At 40.6% G+C, this 25,027-nt stretch overlaps 1 protein-coding gene across 3 annotated transcripts; it reads right to left on the reverse strand.

Moving 5' to 3' along the window:
• Window positions 1–2,461: 2,461 nt before the first annotated feature.
• On the reverse strand, window positions 2,462–21,181 carry SNAPC3 (small nuclear RNA activating complex polypeptide 3). Of its 3 annotated transcripts, XM_059873479.1 has the most exons (9): window positions 20,932–21,180; window positions 14,784–14,861; window positions 13,481–13,565; window positions 11,368–11,472; window positions 10,704–10,853; window positions 7,159–7,241; window positions 5,758–5,922; window positions 4,650–4,757; window positions 2,462–2,953 (listed from the first exon to the last, which is right to left on the reverse strand). In XM_059873479.1, the coding sequence occupies exons 1-9, from the start codon at window positions 21,150–21,152 to the stop codon at window positions 2,806–2,808; spliced, it is 1,143 nt and encodes a 380-aa protein (XP_059729462.1). In that variant the 5' UTR covers window positions 21,153–21,180; the 3' UTR covers window positions 2,462–2,805. The 3 variants fall into 3 exon arrangements, with proteins under 3 accessions (XP_059729462.1, XP_059729465.1, XP_059729463.1); XM_059873482.1 differs by lacking the exon at window positions 10,704–10,853 and having other exon boundaries at window positions 20,932–21,181; XM_059873480.1 differs by lacking the exon at window positions 14,784–14,861.
• Window positions 21,182–25,027: the final 3,846 nt, after the last annotated feature.

The raw sequence follows: 25,027 nt of genomic DNA on the forward strand, positions 1-25,027 counted from the left end.
CATGGGAGACTTGTGGTAATGTTGCAAGTGCCTGGACAGCGCTGGGAAATGCTATAGCACTGTTTATGTTAATTATGTTTTGCTTTGGAACGTCATATTGACATAAAATCAGAGGGACCTCCCCTCGTCCTCAATACAAGAACACAACAGTGTTCTGTATCACCTTGTCAGCAAGGCATAAACTTTCATTAGGGAGAGAATCTGCAAGACAGTTGGGAAGCTTGAAATAACTTGTAAAGGTTCATACTGTCTAATCACTGACTGTTTAATAGAAAAAAATCAAATCCAAAAGCCAATGACAGATTCAGGTTAATGTTTTTGAGATTCAACTAGCAACACACAGACAAGAGATTATTAAAAAAATTTTTTTCTCATTTTGTGTCACGAAGTAATAAACCTGCTTGGATGTTTTCATGACCAAAACACAGCATTTAATAAGTTGCTAAAACAAATATCCAGCTGGTGTCATAGAGATTTAGCTACAAATGGGCATTGTATGCAATGCTGGATTTCACTCAGAGGACTCATTCAGAAAGACTTATCAAATCTAGATCAGACTGAATTGTCCTGTGACAACTTCTGGGATCTTTAGAACCTATGACTTAACGTAACCTTTTTGTTCCATCTGTTATTCAAGATGCATCACTGAATATGAAAGAGGACCACATCATAGGAACAGCTTTGTAGTTAAGCACTGAATGCTCTCAATTCCCACAGCCAGATTGTGGCTAGTTTCTCTCTGTCTTACTGGAAGTATGGGACTGACCTACTAAAATTTCCTAATCTGCTGGAACACCAATTTTGAAATATATTTGATCTTAACTTTTAATTAAGAAGATAAATAGGTTGATTGAGAGACAGCATATTTAAGGCAAATTAATTTAATGAAAGAGTAAACTCACATTTTGCCACTCCCTTCTCTCTACAGCTAAAGAAAATTAAAAAAAAAATGCCCCCACAAAAAACCTACTGATTGCTGCTTTAGAACTCAAGCTAGCTCTCTAAATGATCCCCGATCCAATACCGAAGAGGATTGGGAAGCCTGTATATTTATGGGAGACAGCAGAAAAAGGAGGAGATAGAGGAAAGATGAGGAGTAGCAAATGCTGAAATTGCAACCAGAGCTGTAGAGGACCTTTAAAGCAGCTGCTGCAGCACCACAAAGCAGCCCAGACCCAGCAGTAGGACTTGTCACAGTTGTGACAGGCAGGGCATTCCATTTTCTGCAGATTCATGAAGGATTAAAGAACTATTGCCACCTTTTACAAGTGGTTGGTTCATTGAAATACACAGGCCAACAGCTGGCTGGTTTACAAGACAGGAAAAAAAAAAAACAACTTTTTTTTTTTGTTATTGCTTCTAAAAAATGCAGGGATTTGTATTCAAATTACTTAAAACACCACTAGAAAGCAGTAAAATGTGGGAGTGATCAATGGAGTCCTGCAAGTGCTTCAGATACCTTTGTTTCAAGACATCTAAGATAATAAGTCACTCTGGCAGAACCTGCAGCTACCAGACTTCAACAGGATTCAGTTTGTCAGTTTTCTGTATGTAGACTGTCAGAGCAGGCCGACTTCCCCAACCAGAATTAGCTGAAGTTTTCAAAAGAAAAGCATTTACCGCTAACTTTCCTAAAACAAAGATCGCCACTAACATACTCTTAATTCCAGAAGACTTTAAAAAAAAAGAATATCCTGTCCTGACAAAGTTTCAGTTTAACAAGTGACTTGTAGAAACTACAAATTTGCCACATTCTAATTAAAAAAAAAAATTAACAGAATGATACTAAATAAACAGGTGCACAATGAACACTGCATACACTGTAAACAGTTGGCAAAATTATTTAAAAGGCAGGCTACAATTCAGTAATGGTGAAATGCAGTTTCCTCTCTACAGAATCAGTCCTCAGAGTCAGAAACCAGGGACAGCAAAAGCCTTCAGATGCAAGCTTCCATTTGTAGGCAAGCCCCAAGAGTTTAACCAGCATTCTGAGCTACTCTCTCAGAAAGCTTTCTCCTCCCTACAAATACAGTGCCATCCATCCTTGTTCAAATATGGCAACTGCCAGAGTTTTCAAGGAAAAATACATACAGACCATGATCTCATCCACAGAGGTTTACCAAGCCTTGGATGCAGAGAGCTTCTTAAAGTCATGGTCTCTTTTGCCAGGTATTCTCAAACATCCATCTTTTACAGTCCATAGCATCCAAACTACTGGAATGTTGTAAAAGTGTATTACATTTTTTGCATGCCAACTTATCTGTAAAATCATACTTACTTACTCAGAAAAACACAACTGATAGTCTTCAAGTGCAAAGGGCTCCTTCCAGCTCATGGGAGAGGATTACATGCCTAATCTGAAACCCAGCAGTATGCTCAAACCCCAAGCTGTCCAGTGGTTTTGACAGCCAGAGCTGTTGCTGTTGAGGCAGTCATGACACAAAGCAGACACCACAAGCAGTCTCAGTTGGCAACTCTTTATTCTTGAACATGGCTGATCTTTTATACAGTTTCCAATTGTTTATGCTTCTTGGCCACAATAATTCAACATAATTCTATTGGTAAGAAATTACAGTGACTTAACTAACTTTCTAAAAATACTTCGTCCAGCTGCAAAATTCTTAACTTTCTTCAATTCCTCTCTTCGCTTTGTCTCCTTGGTGACAGCCTTGGAGAGAGCTCCTTATCAGCTTCTTCTTGTTTCTTCTCACTCCTTTAGCTAACAGGCCCGCTGTTAGCCCCTTCCACACAGAGCAATAGATTCAACAATGTCATTCACTGAATTAATCCTGGCACGTGTCAGTTTCAGTTGAAAATCCCAGGATCAACATAAGGATATGCAAGAAACTCCCCCAGTTTATTGCCTTCTGCATCATAATGGAGCATCCGAAAACAAACATCACAGAAGAAACAAGGATCCTCTGGTGCCAGAGTGTCTCTGTTGGTTACCCACCTGCAGGTTACAAAACACAAGTGTTTTCTTACGAGTGCAATGCACTTGTCGCAAACATCTCAACATTTTACTCAGGACTGAGGATGGCAGCAACAAACATCAGTAATAATTTTATATACACAAGGTTCTACCTATATTGCTTATTTCCTATCCCATGCATGCAACTCATTTCCAACTCCACACCCATTCCACATCAACTCCAGCAGCTCCAGCAGCACTTCCTGAGAAACTCCTCAAACCTGCATTGCTGGTACAGTGCATTCAAAAAAAAGAAAAGGAATCTTCTGTCCACCCTTTGGCCATCTAAATCATAAAAGATAATCTTTTTTTCCCTTAATGCAAGAAACTGTGAAACGGAGCAGATATGTACTGATCCAAGCTCCTCTGAGTAATCAAAACCATTTTAGGAGTCTAAAAGCAGGACCGAAACGATGCAGACAAGACAAGATGAAGATTGCAGCACACTCCAGCAAGCACTGAAGTCAACATGAACACATAACACATGAACACATGCATAAGGAGAGCCTGCCACTTCACTGAGTAATTAATTTATGATGGTACTCAAGAGGCCATGACAGCTGAAGGCCTCTGGTGATTACAGATGCTATCTGCACAGATTAGAACACACTGGACAGCCAGCCAAAGCAGCTCTGCTGTCTATGGTTTAGCATGTCCCCACTTAAGCTTAGTGCTTAATCCTGGTTTTAATTTAATGCATTTACATCACCTCTGGTAATGCCCTCCCCATCCCATCCTTCCCCCATATTGACCCTTTGGCTCCACCTCCCCTTATGGCCAAATGCCTCACAGATTATATTGTGAAGGCATCCTCAGGGCTCTGCTAGGAACACAAGGATGGACTCCCATCTCAAGGGGAATTGGCTCTTTGCCTGATTCCAGAGAAGTCTAAGGTCAAACAAGCAAGACAATGAAGACACAGTTGCTGTGTCAAACAGAGGCTGAGAGCATAAGTTGTCCTAAGGGGAAAAAAAAAGGCAACCAATGTTTTTGCAAATAAGTAATTCATATCTATAAAATCAGGGAGCCTAGACCAGTCTTTAGAGAAATTTCTACTGTTTATTGAAAGTCTCTCTTGTATCTAAATTAGCATCACTTAAGTATATAAAGAGCACCTAATTCATATACTGCTCTTTTAAAAGCAGAAAATCACAAAGAGTTCCTTCAAGAGCAGCAGCGGAACACACACTCTCCAGGTAGAGATTAGGAGTTTCCTTTGGGGCAAGTTATATGCCTTTTAAAAATCTCTAGATTCTATTATATTAGAGTTGGACAGACCTATACCTGCATAGATGCTAGATTAAACAAAAGCGCTGTGTGATTTTTGGAAAATTAATTTGAAACACACATCTTGTGAAGGAGGAAAATGCAGCATTTTCCCTCAAAAGCAAGATTTTCAAAAGTAATTGATAAGATAGCCAAGCTCTAGATATGGAAAAGAGCATGAGCCAAATAATCTCTTACTCATTTAGTTCTTTTGAAACTCCTAAATCAATTTCAAATGAACACTACTTGCAGAAAGCCTTTTCCTGGTTAGAGAGAGGTCAACTGCTTGAAGAGTGAAGACTACTATTACCACAAAACACACACAGAGCTTTGATTTTTACTATTTTTTTTAAAGTTAGCAGCAGCATCTAGAAAGAATTAAGGCAACAATAGCATCAAGAATGTAGCATACCTTGCTGTATACATCTTGCACACAAAACATTTTCTGGTACATAGCCAATGTTTCTTGACCAGCAAGGGATATAGATTCCTATCCAGACAGTCATCACGATGAATAAGCCTTGAGGGAAAGAAATAAATAAATACCACACATACAATAAAGATGTTGCCATACTGAAATTTATCTGAACATAAGCATGGACATTGAAGATAGGGTATGATTTAAATTCCCATGTAAACTCTGACTAGACTTCTGCTTAATATTTCTTAACACAGACAAAGATCTGGAGATAGACTGCTAGTTGCATCATCTGTAGATTTTATGGTCACAAGTAAAATTCAGTTTGTGCAGTAACATAGAAGTCCTCAGACCATCTCCTTTCTGTGGTCTTTTTAAAGCTTTTATCTCCTATACAGACCAACAAACTTATTGCCAGGTGAATCTTCAGATCATTTATATCTATGCTTTTCTCTGGGTTATGCTCCTTTTGGAAAGCACCATGTATTACCAACACTTTGATACATCAGGCTCCTGGGAACAGAAAATGACCTGTCACCCACTACACACAACCAAGTTATGCACTGAGCAAAGTCTATACAATGGTTCTACTGTTGATGTGGCTGCCACCTCGCAGTCACTATCACATCACTTCACTTCCTGGCCTATCCATCTCAGCCTATTATTTTCATTCCTCTATTATCTTTTCAGTTCCTGCCCCTTAGCTTCAAGTTCAAAGTAACTGTTCTGTTGAGTCCAGCCACAGCCTACAACATTCTGCTCCCTGGTGCTCCAGAATCAGTATGTAAATCTGCCACACATTGGCTCTACATAGAAAGATCTCGGCACTGTGGTTGCCATTCCTGTTACAAAGCAGTCATAGCACACTAATTACAAAGCAGTCTTTGTACACAAATTAAATAGAAAAAAAGCAAGGAAGATTACTCTGTTTCAGAGATACTCCCACATATATGGAAGAAAAATTTAAGTTCTGCAGAAAGCAGCAGAATAGTCTTAAAGCAAATAAGTTAGCCTAACAAATATTCAACGTCTAATATCTGAAGTTTGTTCAGAGAAGACTTACTTTCAATTGCCCAAGGACTCCCAAAAAATAGTTACTTACCTTATATCTGTGATTATAATGATGTGTTCACAGTTCCCTTGGTGACAGTAAAGGTATGGAAAGCCAATTTTGAGGGATAAATCATTAAATACATAGTCCTCCATCTTAACAGACTGAAGATTTTCATAGCCTCTGTCATGAGATTCTGACCACTCTATAATTGTTCTGAAAACAGAAAGGCCATCAGCATAGCAAAGCTATGAACTGTGAATACAGAGAAAGAGATACCTTGAAGACATGCAAAATTCTTCACTGAGACATGGTTAAATGATGGAAATCAAAACAGTTCACAACATTTATTAATAATTTAGGGTGATTTCACAGCAATACTACAACGTCATAGAACTGTTCACTGCTTTTGTGGAACACCTGCCTTTCAGTCCTCACCAGGCAGCTTCCTGAGGAATTTTAGTCAGTGTATGCTCCTGAAGGCACTCATCCAGGTCAGACTGTTTGCAGCACAATACTTCTTAAGTAGTTCAATAATTCAAGTTACTAGCAGGTTATTTTGCCCCCTTGGTCAATGACTTCATTTTAAAGTATTAAAAAGCGCTTTTTAAAATATCATTTTTGTCAAGGAGAAACACAAAGCTGGCAAGTGCAGTCATATTTCCAAAATTTAGCACTAGAAGGGCACTGGCTACTGAAAATTTCTTTCTGGTTTTTCAGCACACTTCTACACACAAGGCATCTAACTCTGCAAACTGTGTAAGCTATGACACGCCCTTTTGTGAAGACCATTGTTGTTCACAGACAGAAAGACAAGAAGTAAAACATTGATTTCCCTGAAGTCATATACAAGGTCTAGCAGAACAACAGGGTCCAGCAGAGTCTACTCTTCCATACCAAGCATTTTAAACATCTTGATCTCACTACCTTATCAGCAAGACCATGCTTCCTTAAAATATCAAATTTCTTTTCTGATCAGCCACATAGACCTCATGTTAACTTTACAATTAAGGCATTCAGCATATTTTCCAGACTGAGCAGGACAACCACTGCCACACAGCTGAGCTTGTTGTCTTTCTGACATCTCCTACCTCACAGGCAAGTCTTTTCATTCCCATCACAAGTACTCAAAGGGAAGGTACTCAAAACCCTGTACAAAATGCCACCTGTCACTTTACACAGAAATCTCATTTCAACAGAGCAAAACAGCATTTGCAGGTTAAAAAAAGGGATTCATACACTTTTCAAAAGGGAAGCAAATGGAAGGAATAAGTAGAGCAAGTAAAGTTAAACTTCTCTGTAAAAACCAATTCATCATGGAAAAACAGCAGGAAAAGTCCATTCCAGCTTAACATTCTAAACATTCCAGTATCTGTAACATCCCAAGTCATAAACAAAACAAATTTTATGTTCCTTAAAGTTTTCATTACTCAACATCTACAAATATCGTACCTGCTCAGATCTCTGCACTCTGGATATCTTTTATCATTATAAAAGATGCCTTCAAAATAGAAGAAGGCAGATTTGTAGAGATCCTGAGAGACAGAGAGAGAAGCCTCCATTAGTGTCATGAAAGAATAAACAAACACTTTAAACAAGAAAATGTCAAAAATCCAAGCATTTTGGATAACTAAATTATATTAAGAGAGCTCATTCTATAGGTGTCTAAGAAAAGTTCTGCTCTGATTGTAGATGCTGGTGTGACAAACTAGGCTCAATGGATTGTCAACCATGCAGCTACTCTGCTGATATTGCTCTCAAGCCATTACAGGTTACTTTAATGCTCTTATTTCTGTCCCCATCACAGAAGTTATGGACTTCTACAAAAACACAGAACAAAAATACAGGCATACCTGCACAAACTCAGTAATTGCAAGGCACTGACTTTAAAAAAAGAACAATATTTTAAAAAATTAGCAAGATGCAGTGTGTTTACTTTGGATGGCTACCAGATACCTATCCACCTGCTCTCACTCCTCTTTCTTAACAGGACTGTGGAAACAAAGTAAGACAAACAAGCTTATGGGTTCAGAGAAAGGCAGAAAATGAGAAAAAGCAAAGGCTGCATACAGAAGCAAAGCAAAAAAAAAAGTGATTTATTCCCTACTTCCCACAAGCAGATGATGGTCAGGCATTGAAATAAGCTGCTCAGGGAAATGGTGAAATCACCATCCCCGGAGTGTTGAAAAGCTGTGAGAATGTGGCACTCAGAAATATGGTTTAGAGAACAGAGTGATGGCAAGTTAATGTTTAGCTCAGCTTCTGGAGTTGATTTGGCATCTGGTGGCTTTTGCACTGCTGGCATGAGTGCCATAAACTGTTAATTATCTTTGATGGAAGAGAATGTTACAAATGGACTGTCTACATGTGACAAACTGTAATTAAAGAAGAATTTTGAAGGATGCTAGATTTTCTTGTGAGACCCTAAAAGTGAGGTGATTGGAACTTCCTGTCCAGAATTGCCTGTCTGACTTGTTTATACAGATGTGACCAGGAAATGCTCTCATGTGTGAATGTGCACATGCATGTGTGCAGGAAACAAGACTTCAATAATTCTCTGTCATCTCAGTAAGAAGCACTTTGTGTTCTGATCAAATGCACAAAGAGTTAATGTGGTATGGAGTTAACTTTCCCCACAGCAGCCCCTGTGCATGCTCTGCATTTTTGGCAAAGGGGAGTCAATAATACACCAGTGTTTGGCTACTGCTGAGCAGTGCTTCCACAGTTTCAAGGCTGTCTCTCCAAGTCTCCCCAAGACTAGTGGGCTGGGGCTGGGTGAGAGGCTGGAAGGGAATGTAGCTGGGACAGCTGACCCAAACTGACCCAAAGGACATCCCACGTCACATGATGCTGCACTCAGCAATAAGAGATGGAGAAAAAGAGGAAGGGGCCATTCACGGTGAAAGCACTTGTCTTCCAAAGCAGCCACCATGTATGCTGAGGTCCCAGGAAGTGTTTGGAATAGAATTGTAGACTCATTAAGGTTTTAAAAAAACTCTGATATCATCAAGACCAACCATTAACACAGCACTGCCATGTTCACCACTAAACTATATCCCAAGTGCCACATCCACATATTTTTGAACACTTTCATGGCTGATGATTCCACCACTTCCCTGAGTAGCCTGTTCCAATGTCTGACCACCCTTGCAGTGCAGAAATGTTTCCTAATAACCAGTGTAAACCTTCTTAGGTGCAATCTGAGGCCATTCCCTATCTCTTGTTACCCATGAGAACTGACCCCTTACCTGGCTACACCCTCCTCACCCTCCCTTCAGATAGTTGTAGAGAGTAATAATGTCTCCCATGAGCCTCCTTTTCTCCCTCAGCCACCCTTCAAGAACTCAATAAAGATTATCCCTATTTATTCTAAATGGGAAAACCATGGACAACCAGGCACTCCCCATCATCAGACCAGTCTGGGGATGCTCATTTATGCCCAGAGGTGTCTTTGAGTAATTAACTCTAGGCTATCAAAACACAGGAAAAGCAGACACTGCTTTTCCAAAGTCAGGATTTCTCAGATGACCTGCATGAAGACAGTAGTAGGAATGTGTTTTACATTCAGACTCTTTGATTCACTTCTGTCTGTTAGTGTTACCCTCTCTGCTGCTGGCACAAAATGGGAAGGGGTGGCTGATACACCTGATGATCCTGTTGCCAGCCAGAAGGATCTTAACAGCCCAGAGAAATGGGCCAACAAGAACTTGGTGAGGCTGAGCAAGGAGAAGTGCAAGGTCTTGCCCCTGGGGATACACAAACTGATGTTCCACTGTATGCTGAGGGCCACTCAGCTGGAGAGCAGCAAGGCAAAAAGGACCCAGGGATCGTGGCAGATCCCAAATTGAACATGAGCCAACAACATGTCCTTGCAGCAAAGACAGCCAATGGAGCAGATGGGATCCTGTGCTGCATTAGATAAAATACCACCAGCAGGTCAAGGGAGGCGACCCTTCAGTTCCCTTCAGCACTAGTGAAGCCATACCTAAAGGCCTGTCTTCAGTTCTTGGCTGCTCAGTATAAGAGAGGCATGGACATACTGGAGATAGAGTCGTACGGGGCACATGAAGATGATGGGAATGCAGCATCTCTCCTAAAAGCAGTGGCTGAGAAAGCTGTGAGTTAGAATCCTGAAGAGAAAGCTCAGCTAGGGGAATCTCATTAACATATACAATATCTCTAGGGAGGGTGTAAAGAGGGTGGAGCCAGGCTCATTTTACAATCCAAGTGACCGGACTAGAGTCAATAAGCACAAACTGAAACACATGCAGCTCCCTCTGAACCTCAAGAAACACTTCTTTACTGACACAGGGGACTGAACACTGATAGAGATTGTCCAAGGACAACCTCCATCCTTGGAGATACACAAAAAACATCAGGAGATGGTCATGGAAAGCCGGCTGTAGATGGCCTTGCTTGAGCAGAGGGAGCAGACCAGATGACCTCCACAAGTCCCTTTCAATGTCAACCATTCTAAGATATGACATATTATCACATGTCATATGATGTATAATCAAAATTATTCAATTTCAGTATTTATAAAGAGATGACTTGTTTTGCTCATATCCAGAGAATACGTAGCAACTTTGGGAGAGAAGAATAATCTTCATCCCTACATTTGATTAGCATCCACTTGCAAACAACAAAGCACAGTGGGAGGGTCTAGTTTATTATTATTAGTGGGATTAAGCCATTACCTCTAGTGTTTCATAATACAGCTCAAAATAAAATTAGTTCACAGGAATATATCTGTGCAAAACTCAATGCTTGAGTTTCATTTCCTAGCAGTAGCAATGATGATGCTTTTCTTGATATTGCACAAAACAGATAATCTTGGTAATGCCACTATGAAGTATTTACTTACAGTGCAACCAACAGGCAGAACCAATGCAGCTGAATTTAGTGCTGAAGAAAAAACAATGAAACAAAACTCTGCCTCCCCTTCGATGTTTTCAGGACTCCTATACATGTAGAGGGTTCCACATAGAAAGTTTTACCTTGCTGATGTGCTCTGGTGCTTGATCTGGCTGACTGCTGAACTCACCACCTATCTGGAGGTCACTGACGCAGGAAATAGAGTCTCTCAGCTCAGTGAGATTCTGGCTGCCCAGTACAAGGACTGTTTGGTAGGGTTTGTGATCTTTATGCTACAAAGAACACAGAATACAAACTCCAGATAAATTATAACTTGTCACCACTAGCACTGCTCTTCATTTGACAGCTTAAGGTCATTACTGGCAGCATCTGGCACATTGCTTCTCTCAACAGCATCTTGCCACAGCTTCTCCTAAGACTGATATTTAATAGTTTTATTCAGGAACTCAAACGCTACATTCTCCATCAGAAAGTGCAGAAAAGACAGAAAGTCTGAGCTCACTTATCTGAAATCAAGAAAAAGTACTTTAGTTTTCATGTATTTATTTTCAAGTTTTGAGCTTTCTGTAAAGTAAATTAAATACTGAGTAATTATTGTAAAAGTTCTGTTGTGTAAACCACTAACTGAAAGAAAGCCAGATTCTGGAATAGCCTTAAGAAATTATCAGAGTTTTGAACAGTTTACCACATGTCATCAGTAGACTCACTATTTTAACTGCTTGGGAGAGCAAGATATTATCTGAATAGGAAAGAACCAGAATACAACCCAGAGAATTTCATACCAACCTTCTGAAATATAACAGGATAAAAAATGTTCAGAGTTAAAAGTAGTTCTCCCTCCTCAATTAGATCTGTTGGATTGTCTGGCCTCTTTCCAGTTGCATGTGACTCCTGGAAAAACATAAACACACACACACACATATATATATATTATACTGGCAACCATATACATACATATATATATATATATATATAAAATAAACACATATAAAAATAAATACATATATATACACACACACATATAATAAACATATAAAAAACTCAGGCAACAGCCTGAGAAATGCTGAGGAACACTAATTCATTTCTGAATGTGAACTTCAACTTTGAATGTGAACTGTGTAGCCTTCTGGACTGAAAAGAGCCTACTTTCTCCAAGGTGGAAAGGTGAGAAACTGCTCCAATTACCGACTGCAAGGATGTTCCTTCATTTCTCAGAATTGTTGCAAGATAGCTGGCTGCTCCTTGGCTACTGAGAGGCCCCACATAAAGGAATTTGAGGCTGCTGTCATTTTGTCCCCATGGAACCCAGCTGCTACCAACTTTCACCACTCAACACTGTGAAATGCTCTTTGAATGCTTTCATATGTAAAGGGGGACTGCAATCTTTAGTTCTAGATTAGTGTTTGGGAAACACTAATCTAGAAAATATACACAGAATGAAATATATGAAAATTACAGTCAGTGCAACACTTCCTCTGATCAGGGAAGCTAGACATAGCTGGAGGCCACAATTTCTCCAAAACTGAAACCCAAACCCAGCACTGCCCTTGCCACAGTACTGTATGTTAGAAAATAAGTAAATGATCCCTACATTTTCATCCTGCTTTGTGTTTAAGACTCAGCCCAGCTGTGAAAATGAGGGAAGGTTCTTTTCTGTGGCCATTTCCTCCTCTTCCAATAAATCAAGAGTGTGTTCCTGCACAAACACCTCCTACCAGCATGGAGTATTCCTCAGATTTAGTAACAGGAACTTGTATGAGACTCAGAGATACTGGTGCCCTCTGCCTCACATCTGCCTTCTTCATGTGACACATTCCGAACTCATGTTTCACTGCTCTCCTCCTGTACAAAGGCATTGTGGTCCCAACCACAGAATCACAGCTCTGACACAGCTTGCTTAAAGAATGCAATAAATGACCATGTGCTCGTTCTTTCAATGCATGCAGCAGTATTCACTGAAACCTTTTATGAAGGTTTCTGTTGCTAATATTTTCTCAGATATTCCCTAGACTAAGAGCCCAGCAGAGTAGTTGCATCATGTTGTTTACATAATGTGTCTGGATCTCTGAACAGCTGAAACATGATAACTCACCACAGACCAGGAAACCTCAAGGGGAAAAACAGGTCTAATGGTCACATGCGGTCGTTTCCTCACTTCTGTCCCTAATTTTTAAAGCAGTTCATGGCTTGCTAAAGCCATGGACTTCAGGACTTCAGTGTCCCTGACAGAGTTCGAAGAATGTGTATACGTGGTGCTTAGGAACACAGTTCAGTGGTGGATCTGGCAGTATTAAGGTAATGGTTGGGCTCAATGATCACAGGTTAAAAAGGTCTTTTAACCTTAATTGTTCTATGAACATTCATGAAATGAGGTTTTGCTGTTTAGGACTTCAAGAAGAAATCATTAAAAAACCCCAAACTTATTAAGCACAGTTAAAAACTTCCAGTAAGGCTTTTCAGGGGCCTTGGTTCCTGGCAGTTTAGAATGGCTGAAAAACTTGGTTTACAAAGCTCAGAATTAGGAATTTACCACCACTGTGCTGCTACTGTTTTCTTCTTGCAGCCCTACTGAAAGTAGCTCACAATCATTCACACACTGAAGCTTAGTTTCCAACACTGGACTCCAGGAACAAAACATTACACATTTTGTCTAGCTCTATGTCTAGCTGTAAGTTCACAGCTTACAAAACAGTCATATAGTGGTAATGAGATGGAGTTCCTCCTTAACTGCATCCAGTACTAACAGACTTCCTGTCCTATCTTTCTACAAAATGTCTTTATCTTTAATCATTACCAGCAAACTTGTATCTGCAAACATTTACAGTCTACATTTCATAGTGGTGAATAAAAAAGCAATTTTGGCTGTCTTGAGAGCCTCTTGAGATGATAGGCAACTTACCATCTCATAGGTAAGAGTTTCTTGTCTGCAAGCCCGATCCACAATAATTGTTTCTTCTCTCCTCTCTAAGGCCTTCTTCCTCATTCTGAGGGGCAGCAACACAAGACAAAATTTCATTTAACAATTTCCATATAGAATTTCAAGAATTTAATATTTTTAAATGACACAACTACTACAGAGCTGCTTTCAAAGAGCAGGATTCCGGTCTGTCTTAGTGGGACAGACTAACCTAAAATACTCATCTCCTGACCCTCATAAAACCTGAGAGTGCACAGGCCAGCTTGTGGATTTCAGCTAGTGGGTTTTTTCCCTCTCATGTGCAAATGACAGGTTGCTCGTGAGCAATTTTACACTCAACAAAAAACGGTAAAATTTTTGAAGAGGTTGTCCTAGGATAAAACACTTTGTGACATTTAAAGAAACTGTCTCAACAATTCTTTCCACTTCAAAAAAACTGAATTCATGTTCAAGCAAAACACAAGGAAAGAAACAACCCACAAGTATTCTTTTTCAGCCCCATAGCATAGACACTTTAGAAAACCAAAACACAAACATTCATTATCAGTTGTAGAAGAAAGAGTACCATAAGTAGAATACCTACTAAAAGACATGTATTTAACCACTACATGAACACCCAATCCTTAACATCCAGGATAAGCTTACTTATCCTCCAGACCTCCACAAGGGTTTTCAGTAACAATCACTGATCACATCTCTAAACACATTTCTTTACACTAGTGCTATGTTAAGTACAGCAAAGGCCTGAACTGGCCAAGTTTGCCAGCTGATAGAAACCTTACATATATTGGATTTTTCTCTGAAATGCACCAGTTGTATCAATAAATTCCATTTACAAAACAAAACTCAACAAAACAGAATGGGCTCATATAAAGAGATTATCTGGATACAGCATCAGTACTTACAGTCTGGCTGTTACAGAGTGACTGAGAGTTACTAGAGGTATGAGATAGGGTTCTTTGCAAGAACCTCACACACGATTATCAGAAGGCCTCTGCACACACCAAACTTAGGCACTACTTCAAAAGCACCTAGGTCCAGAAATCCTTCTCCAATAAGAAAGAAGGCATATTCTGTATATCTTACTAAAAAAGTTCCTAAGCAACATTCAGAAGACTCATACCAATGATGCCATCATAAAGCTGGTCTTTCCTCCCTTACAGTATTTTTGTAGGGTGCTTCAGAAAGCATTGCCTGTAAAGAGAACAAGCAGCCAGCCATACTTCCATGCTGATCTTCCACCCCATCCCAATACGGGTACTGTGAGAGCACTGAAACAGCATACCGAAGAGTGAGCAGACTGCTATCTTCAGGAATAACATCTGGGTCTTCTTCTTTCTCAGAAGACATTAACATATCAATGCTAGAACAACAACAACAAAAAAAAAAAAAAAAAAAAACAGATAGAATCACAGAATCATAGAACAGTTTGGGCTGGAAAGGACCTTAAAAGACCATCTTGTTCCATTCTTCCCAGCAGCATTGGCAGAGACACCTTTCACTGGACCAGGCTGCTCAAGGGCATATCCAGCCTGGTCTTGAACACTTCCAGGAATGGAGCATCCACAAATTCTCTGGGCAACCTGTTCCAATGCCTCACCACTCTATACAGTAAACAATTTCTACCTGATATCTAATTAAAATCTGGAGCTATCCTCTTTGGACACAGCAGTGATTTCTCACAGTCTGTATAGAAGTATGAGAGGCAGGAACCTGGAGGAGGTTTCACCACCTGGTCACATTTGTGAGTTCCCATTTCAGGTTGTGCCCTGCAGCACACCAGATTCAGAGGAATCATCATATGTACATCCCCTGCTCTGCAGTCCTTCACAGAAGCATTTTGCATTAATCACAATAGAATTTTATTCAGCTTAAAAACAGTCTGAGAAAAAAATATTTAAAATAGAGAACTGCTTTGAATCAGACTTGATTGCTTTTGTCTCTCCACTTTTGCAGACTTTATAAAGGCAGGGATTACTCCAGTGCCTAAGTCCACCTGCAGTCTAAATCCCAGCAAACTCTTGTGCAAGCCCATCTCTTTATGGGACAAAACTACCACTGGTGAAGTCCAGAAAAACCTTTTGGACTGTACCATTTATCCTCAATAACATTTATGGTTTCATTATACTCTTTTTCATTATAATCTTATAACATGCCCCATGTCAGCAATAATATCACTACAGTAATGAATAACCTCCGGAGTGGAACTGCATAGGAATACAAAGTAATTGAGAAATAGAAATCTGGAATCAGCTGTTACCAGCTGACAATAAGCAAAAGTCAGAGACAAAATTTTGATTGTGGTGGATGGCTTTGTTCTGATGAGCCAATAAAGTCATTCGGTATTGACAGTAATATAAATTTACTATTGTTTAGTTACTTACCATTCAGCAACATAAAAATTTTAAACTTTGTTTCACAGTTTTTGTCTCAAATAGAATTTTTTTTTTTTTAATTACTGAGAAAATGGGATTTTTTCAGAAGCACCATTTTAAAAGGAACTTTGCAGTAATGAGCCACAACCTCCTGGAAACAGAATGGATCTTATCCTTAGATTCCCACTTGAGGAAGTGGAGGCAGAGACAACCAAGTTAATCCTGTGTCAAATGTAGACTGAAACACAGCTGAGAAATAGTAATCTAACTAACAGAAAGATGGAGAACAGCAGTTTGGAGAAGACAGTTCAACATTTTAGATGGAGCTGTTTTCCAGGCAGCATAGTGCTGTGTTATGAACAACCGTGTAACCAAGTAAAGGATATCCCCTGACAGAAAAATCAACTTACAACTGAGCCTTTCTGTAAAACTGTCATGATCAAATTATTTATCCAAAGTCTCCCGGCACATGGATCAGTGATCCTAGACACCAAAGAGTCCAAGTCACTTGAATATGTATAATATTCATATAAATATACCATTTTGAGGAAATTACTTTGTATTCAGTTTTTTAAACATCACAGGAATTTTATGTAGGATCATGAAAATGTTTATTACCTACCATTGTGAAGTTTCCCTTGCATCAAAGGTGACAGTTTCCCATTTCCCTTCTGTGCCAGAACCCATTAACAGTATGTCAGAACCTACCAACAATATTTGTGCTTTTCTTTCTTCCCATAGCCCTAGGTGGGATCTCTGGCTGTGCTATCCACACCATGACCATTAACTGCCTGTTTCAGGGAAAAAACTAATATCCTCAGAAAAGCTGCTACAAAGAGACACCATGTAAAATAATTGACATTAAAATTCCTTCCTCTTTTTCCTTGTGAGGACTGGAAGGTAGCCAGTGTAAAGGGATACTGACACTGAACCCCTGACAAGTTCCATTGAACCTTGCAAGCACTGGTACTGCCACTTCTCACTCCTGAAAAGTCAGAAACCCTCAATTTCTAAAGGAAAGGCAGAGCACCTTTTTTAGTATGAAAAATCCATCTAATAGTTAATTACATATGTCATTGTATCACATGCACTGAAGTCTGGAAAGGCTTTGCTGTGTGGCCATAAACACAGGCCATGCCAGAGCTCCCTCCTTCCACTATGTAAGCAATACTTAGTCCATTGTCCTGAGGAAGCCGGGCTTTACAAATAGGAATTATATGCTGATCCCTTCAGAAATTAAGGCTAAGTCAGACATCTAAGACATGGAGGTGTGTGCAATACAGAGTTTTCACTAGGAACACTTCACTCCTGACTGCTGCAAGCTTGGGATCCTACTGTGTCCCCACAGAGACTATTCCCTGCATGCACAAGTTCTCTTAGTGCACACAGTTACAGAGAGGGGAAAACTCTGCCCATGCTGCTTAATGGAAACCAAGGTGAAGTGCAGGACCATAATGAAGAACAATAGTTGAAAGTGTCTCTTGAAAAAAGTGAAATACCAAGTGTTATACAAATTTATGTCTCCTACAAAGATATTTTTAGGTGATCAGAAATAAAAAGGCCAAAGAGAACTCTCTGGAAATGTAGACTTGGAAGCAGACTACCAATGAAGTATTCAAAGTCTGTGACTAATTTTCCAGATATTCTAGCAGTGTAACAAGTTTTCCCTTTTAGAAATTCAAAGATATTTTAGTATTTGGCCTGATACTTTATAATAAGCACTCACAGTGTTCATGTTACTCTTTATATTGCACATATTTTAAAGGTAGTACTTTCATCACCTTTGAGACACTAATACCACAAGACACTAAATACTAATGCATTAAGACGTTAATGCTAGCTTAATGCAGCTTTATAACACGTCCCAAGAGATATTTACAACTACCCCTTCTAATAAAACAAGTGGGTGAACTAGGGCTGAAGTTGAATGAGGTACCTGCAAGCCTTACCTCTCCTGACCTACCTAAAACCCAGAGTGATTTGAGGCTTAGCCTGCTCTATACATGCAAGAAACACATCCCACAGAAGACAAAACAGAATAACACAACTCAGCATCTCCACCATTCACTCAAGCACCAATCATGAATATCAAGGTAAACTTCTTTGCTCACAGACTCCTGAAGCATTTGAACAAAACCTAGAATTTTACTCTTTTGACACCTAGGTTATTTAAGAGAATTACTGATGGAATCTTCCAGATAAAAGACACAATTTTACATCTGTTTAAGATCTGATGAAAACACGAACAATCTCTATAATGACTATCAGCATACCACTTGAGCAATATGCAAGGCATTCTTACTGAGTCAAATGCAAGTGAGGGAAGACAAATTTTTTCCTGCATTCTGTTTGCAGAAATGTATTACAGAAAGAAAATAGAATAAAATAATAATAAGAAAACCAAAAAGCAAAACAACAACAAAAAAGGAACCAACAAGTAACCAAAAAAACCCCAACAAAACAGACAAATAATTAAAAACCAAAACAAAGCAAGACCAAAAAAACCCCAAAAAAACAAAAGCAACAAAAAACCCCAATCCAACAAGCCCAAAAACCAAAACAAAACAACCAAACAAACAAAAACAAAACCAAAAAACCCCAAACCAACTAAACAAAAAACCCACTGCAATAACTACATTACACTGGGGTGCTCCAAGAGTTAAATAGCATTTAAACATGATATCATTTCTCTTCACCAGAAGACTCTACATTGTCAGGAGTACTTAAATGTACACTATGTCACTACTATGAAAAAAGATTTTAATGCTGGATATTGAAAAATTTCATCCTGAATCCATGAAAGATTATTTTAACCCAACACTATTTTTAAAATAGATGTAGCAGAATCCACATCTTCCTATCTCTCTTCTACCCAAAGAAAACCTACTTAATTTATCAGAAGTTTCCTTAGAAGTAGAGTCAAAAAAATCTGTGTTTATATCCATTATGTGTTCATTTCAGCACTTATAAAGTTATATTTACACCAGTAATAAATGATCCCAGGATATCACAGAACAGATCTTGGTGCAGCCCAGTGTTCTCATCTCTCTTCAAGATAGGAGTATGAGCAGCTCAGAGCAGGTGAGTGAAAGTGATCAGAGGTAGCGATTTGAGGTTGGCAAATGTTAAGGAGAGACTCAAGAGGCTAGGGCCATTCAATTTAAAAGCAAAAGCACATGGAGATTATAGATTGGGATTTCTAGTCTGAACAGGGGAAAGGTCACACCAGGATGTGCAGGTTTAGCTTAATTCTTCTGCAAAGCAAACGAAAGGCTGTCAGATGATCAGTTCTCTCCCCTTCATAGATCATCAGTCTTTTTTCTCTTTCTGAAACGATCACTGTTCACAGTACACTCGGCCTCAAGCAGACAGCATTGCTCTGTAACACCAGCAAACAGCAGACAGCAAGTGAAATGCAGCAGGTGTAAGCTGAAGAAAGCAGAACAGAAGAAAAAAAGCAGAAGGAATGTGGAGAGCAAATAAAGAAACCACAGGAAAAACTCCTTGGAACTCAAATGAAAACAGCAAAAGACATGTTCAGGCAACAGAGTTGCCACAGAAAATAAGGGAGCACACGAGCAATCAGGGACCATCTAGACTTGAAGAGCTTACAGATTGTAATTGTCACAGTTTCTGCCACTCCAGAATACTTTTTTTTTCTTTAAACCAATATCATCCTCTAGGTTTACTAAGTCTAGTAATGGCAAAAATTTGTGCTAGTCACCAGAACCGTGACAGATGAAGCACAAACCTATACAGATAGGATCAGAACTCTGGCATGTCTTCCTTACCGACAGACTACAGGTAAATTACTGTGATGCTTTCTACAGGAATTACTGCCTAAAATCAGGCCTTTTCTACAGGCGAAGGACAATCCTCACTGTCCACGTGACCTGACAGCCTTCTGGCCATAGTTAGATTTGCTGCTGCCTCAACTCTCACAAAGTATTTACATACCTCTGACTTCAACACCAGCCCTGAGAAAAACAAGTCAGTGGAGGTTAAGGACCAAGAGACACTCAACGGGTACTGTATGCAGCCAGCCACCTGAACTACTCTAAATGATGTTTTTAAGGGATTCAAACTAAAAGAATGTAGTATTAGGAAGAAGTTCTCTGCTCTGAGCGTGTTGAGGCACTGGAACAGATTGCCCAGAGAAGCTGTGGTTGTCATCCCTGGCAGCATTCAAGGCCAGGCTGGACAAGGCTTTGAGCAACCTGCTCTAGTGGAAGGTGTTCCTGCCCATGGCAGAGGGATTGGAACAAGATGATCTTTAAAGTCCCTTCCAACCCATTTAATGATTCTTTGCTAATACAAACAGATGCCTGGCTTATTTCTTCATGTAAAATGTATGTTTCATTGTACAACTGCTGTCTCCTAAAACCATTAAGACGTTTAAGTATTTAACTAGTAACACGTTGCTAAATGTTTACCGATGTAACTTTAAGCAACAAACTGTTCAAATTCACGGATGTAACAAGGTTTCCACAACGGGAGCACCACCTTCCACAAAAACTGCCTTCACAGCATTTTTGGCCTGCAGAGATTTTGGTGACCAACTCTTCATACGGGACTGCACTACAGGAGAAGGAGTATTCAGTACAAATGAGAAAGGGGAAAATTTAGATTGGGTATTAGGAAGAAATTCTTTACTGTGAGTGTGGCGAGGCACCGGAAGAGGCTGTCCAGAGAAGTTGTGGATGCTGGAAGTCTGGCAGTGTTCAAGGCCAGGCTGGATGGAGCTCTAAGCTATCGTGTCGAGTGGAATGTGTCCCTGGACATGGCATGGGGCTATATGGCTTTTAAGTCCATTCCAACCCTCTAACAGTCTATGACTTTGTATTTACTCGGGAAATAGAAACAAACGCGTGCCGCAGGCCCGGAAGAGGCCGCTCTGAAGCGGCTTTGCACGAGCACCTTCCGCCTCTACCAAAGAACCACCGCGGTATCCAGAGACAGCACCAGCCACCTCCCCACACCAGCGCCGAGCGAGGCCACCGGCATCCCCCTCGCACCGGAGCCACAAATCCCGGCCGGCACACAGCCGGGCTTCCCTACCTGCAGACGGCGCGCAGCTCGGCCGCCGTGGCCGGCGCGCAGTCCAGCGCCGCCGCCACGGCCAGGTCCGCGTCCTCCTCCTCCTCCGCCGCCAGCGAGAGGTCGGGCGGCCCCAGCAGCCGCCGCCAGCCGAAGCCCAGGGCGCCCACGCGGAACGCGCGCGTGTACAGCTCGGCCGACTCGTAGTCGGGCACTGCCGGCTCCGCCGCCATGGCCGCCATGGCCGCCGGGCCCGCCCTCCGCGCGGCCCGCCCGACGCGTCACGGGAGCGGAGGCTGCCGCCCGAGCGGGAAAGCGGCTCCGTGCCTCTCCGGTCCGGCGGGAAACGCCGGGCAGCGTTCGCTAGGGAGAAAACAGTTCCCAAAACAAAAAAAAAGCAAAGCCAACCGAACAAAAAAGCGCAAACGAACCAAACAGAACACTGGCACAGCTTAAGACTGTCCTCTCATTCTGCCGCTTGTTATCTGGAGAAAAAGACTGATCCCCACCTGGCTACAAGCTCCTTTGTTATGCTTATTCTCCTCCCAAAGTGAAAACTCAACGCCTTGGTTCAATGAAAAAGGCTAACGAGATGCCTATTACCTAACACTGCTCATGCCAACACTTATAAAGGATGTGACATGTGCCAACCATCTGGGAACTCCCCACTGAAGTAGTGTGACAAAGCTGACATGAGCACAGCCTGTTAAGCAAGACAACAAGTAAATCTGGATTGCCCTAACCTGATATACCTGATGCACATACCCATTGAACCACAGCTTTTGGCACTTGCTTCGAGACAAAATATCAATGGAATCAGAGAATCAAAGTATGGTTTGAGTTCAAAGGGACCTTAAAGATCATCTAGTTACAGCACTCTTTGCTGTGAACAGGAACACCTTCTAGTGGAACAGGTTGCTCAAAGACCCTGTCCTGCCTGGACTTGGACAGTACCGGGGATGGAGTATCCACAACTTTTCTGGTCATCCTGCTCCAGTCCTTAGCCCTCGCAGTAAAGAGTTCATCGTAATATCTAATCTAAACTTGCCTTCTTTCAATTTAAAACTATTGCCTCTTTTCTTGTCACTACCTGCCTTTATAAAAATTCTTTTTCTTTTTTGTACGTCCCCTTGAGGTACCGGCAGGCCAATAGTGAAGTCTCCCTGAAGCCTTTTCTTCTCCATAGAGAACAACTATGAACAACTTCAGCCCAGCTATTTAATCTACTCCTCTTACTTCTCGGACTAGAAAAATAATGCTGGGAAAAGAGGTGCATTATCAGATAGTGTTGAAGCAAGGGGTGAAGATAAACCTGAAAAAGTTCATGAAAGGAGAATGGGTTTTTGCATGCTGTATGGAATGGGCAGAATGCTTAGAGAAGGTTATGAGATTTGCCTGCTAGTTTTCACAAAGCGAAGTAGCATAGGAGGAGTTAAGATTGTAAGAAAGCTCAGCCAAAGCATATTTTGCTTTGGTAAGCAATAACAACTTGGCCTAAAGCCCCTATACCTCCCCCAGTAAGATTCAGATTTGTACTGCATTTCAATGCAGAATTCTTTTATTAGCTCTCATTAACTTCTGCCTCTTAATTGTAGTTATTATTCGTCATTAGGAAAGTTTTGCTAAGCTCCATTTTTCCTGTAGGTAGAGACAGTCTCTGTTTCCTTCTTCAGTTACACCCTCTGCTTTCTTCATGTTATGAGTAAAAAAAGAGTTACCCATTTTTTTAGGAAAAGGGTTGCAGAGTTTAAAGTTAAGCTGGGAACTAATCGCTGGTCAAGAGAGTTCTTTTGTTGGTTAAATGTTGTAATCACCTGTTGAGTATCGAGTCGTTAACCCTCTATTGTGGAGAATTCGTTTTTCAGTACCACCCTTGCCTGCTGCCAAGAGGATGACAACCACACCCCGGACGGTGGGAAGGGAGGAGACCTCAGGAGACACGCAAATTTATCTTAACCCAGACTGCAACGGAACGGGACCCGTACCAAACCCGGGAAAATACCTCAAAAGAAACCGGCCAAAACAGAATTAAGAGATCAAAGTAGTGTCTGGACAGCAGGGGCGAGGTCAGAAGCCGGCAGAGATGCTGAAAACCTCGGTCACCCCTCGCCCCGGTTACAAAGAAGTCAGTCGGACCTAGGGACCCCTAGAACGGCAAATTTTATTGGAGGTGGCGTATACTTCTATAGTCCTTGGGCGGAGGGGACTTTTGGCTCTGTTTGCTAGGGGACAGAGCTGTACTTTTTCATTCTCCGAGTCAGTCGGCGATGGAGAACCTTGGATCTTCCAACCTTCCCTGCTCCCCACCCCAGCCCTGAGCTAATCACTTTAAATAAAGGGGTTAAAAAGGAGGAAGATCTCCTGACCTGTTTATTTCACTTCATCCATCACCTTTGAGCTTCGTGACGCTCATTAGCTCTGGAAGAAGCCCTTGATTAAGAGCTGTTGCTCTCACTTCCTGTTGAATCCTCCCTGAAACTTATGAGTTGTGCCATGAGGAATATCATTCTAATTTCCAAGGCCATGCCTGCCTTGTTATGTGTTTGTTGTTATTGCCTATGCTCTGTTTATTTTATGAACATACCTTTTGCCTTTGTGCACTTGCAACATTACCTGAAATCTTAAAACACCCCATCACTTATCTGATGTAGCCACATCTGGGGTGGAAGTGACAGGGCTGTACCGATCTAAGTGCAGTGTTGACATAAACAGGTGGGAGGAATTTCAGCCAAAGAGTTGCAGGATTAAACCCTACTCTTCTAGAAATCTATCAGGGATTTTTAATGTTCCATAGAAAGGAAATAAGATACTTTCAAAAACCTTCCTTAGAAAACCAAACACTGTGGAAATCAGTGGGCAGGGTTTTTTTGTAAGACCATTTGAAAATGACATCACAGAATTCCCCACCACAAGGGTGGCCACTGCCAAACACAGCAGTGTCACAGAGGGTATCGACGTTTGGAAGGAGCTAGAGGCTGCTGTGCTGTAAGTATTCATGCTTTTTGTCATAATCCCGTGGATTTTGACAGATAGAATATAGTTAGATATATGAATTTCCCTCACTGCCTGTCTTCCTTCTCCTCATGGTGGGTTTGATTTTTAATTTCTTCTGTATTCATTAAAAAAAAATTCCAAACTTGTAAAATACACAGACCTCAAGCAGGAAGACTTAATAAGAAGCTCAAGGAATGGCTAAGTTCCTTGAAAATACCAAAGCTGGTAATTTTTAAACATGAATGGATAATAACGTTTTCTGTTTTCTTTCCAAACTTCAATACTAAGCAATCATATACTTATAAAGCCACTCCACTCAATCCAAATCCTCTTAAGAACAAAGAGAGCTGTTTATTTTTATAGCTTGGAATTAATCTGCCCTTTATATACTAGGCATAAGGCCCATGGGCATTTCAAGGTTTCCAAGAACTATTTACTTTTCTCTGCTGGAAAGACTTTAATAATTCAATAATAAGGCCATGAAGGTTGTATGAGCAACTCAAGGAGTATAAACTACAGGTATTAGCTGAACTCTGTAGTAAGTGCTGAAATCCAAAGACTACTGAAAGTACACTGAGTTAGAGAAGTGAAGACAGTACAAAAGATGACTGGAAAACAAACGAATAAAAGTACTGCACTTGCCAGAGGAATCAAGAAAAATTGTAATCAATGTGTATTCTGTATTTTGTAGTACTGTGGTATCCTGTAAGCTTGAAAGACTAATTTTCAAAGCTTCCATGTTCACAATTACAGCAACAGTCAGTAAAAGCTGGGGATATATAACAACTTCGAAAAGCCAATCCTAAATGGTCCTGTGAATCCAAAGACTAAACCCCTGAGTTCCAGGCTAGTCTCCTAACACAAGAAACACCCTTCATTCCTTTCTTGATTCACACAACTTATGCATAGAAGCGCATACAGTTTTGTGAAGCTAATCACATTCCGTGGCAGTACTGAATAGTACTTCCTCCAACAGACAGCCTTAATATAATGACATGAGAATGCTTATTAAAGGGTAGTTTTGTGGCTTAATCATAAATTAAATTTTATGCTAGTCTTAGCCCTGTGTAACCTCTCTGAATTTACTGGGCTTGCACTTCAATCCAAGTGATGACCACAATGA

The sequence above is a fragment of the Haemorhous mexicanus genome, chromosome Z, assembly GCF_027477595.1.
Source record: "Haemorhous mexicanus isolate bHaeMex1 chromosome Z, bHaeMex1.pri, whole genome shotgun sequence".
NCBI classification, from domain to species: domain Eukaryota; kingdom Metazoa; phylum Chordata; class Aves; order Passeriformes; family Fringillidae; genus Haemorhous; species Haemorhous mexicanus.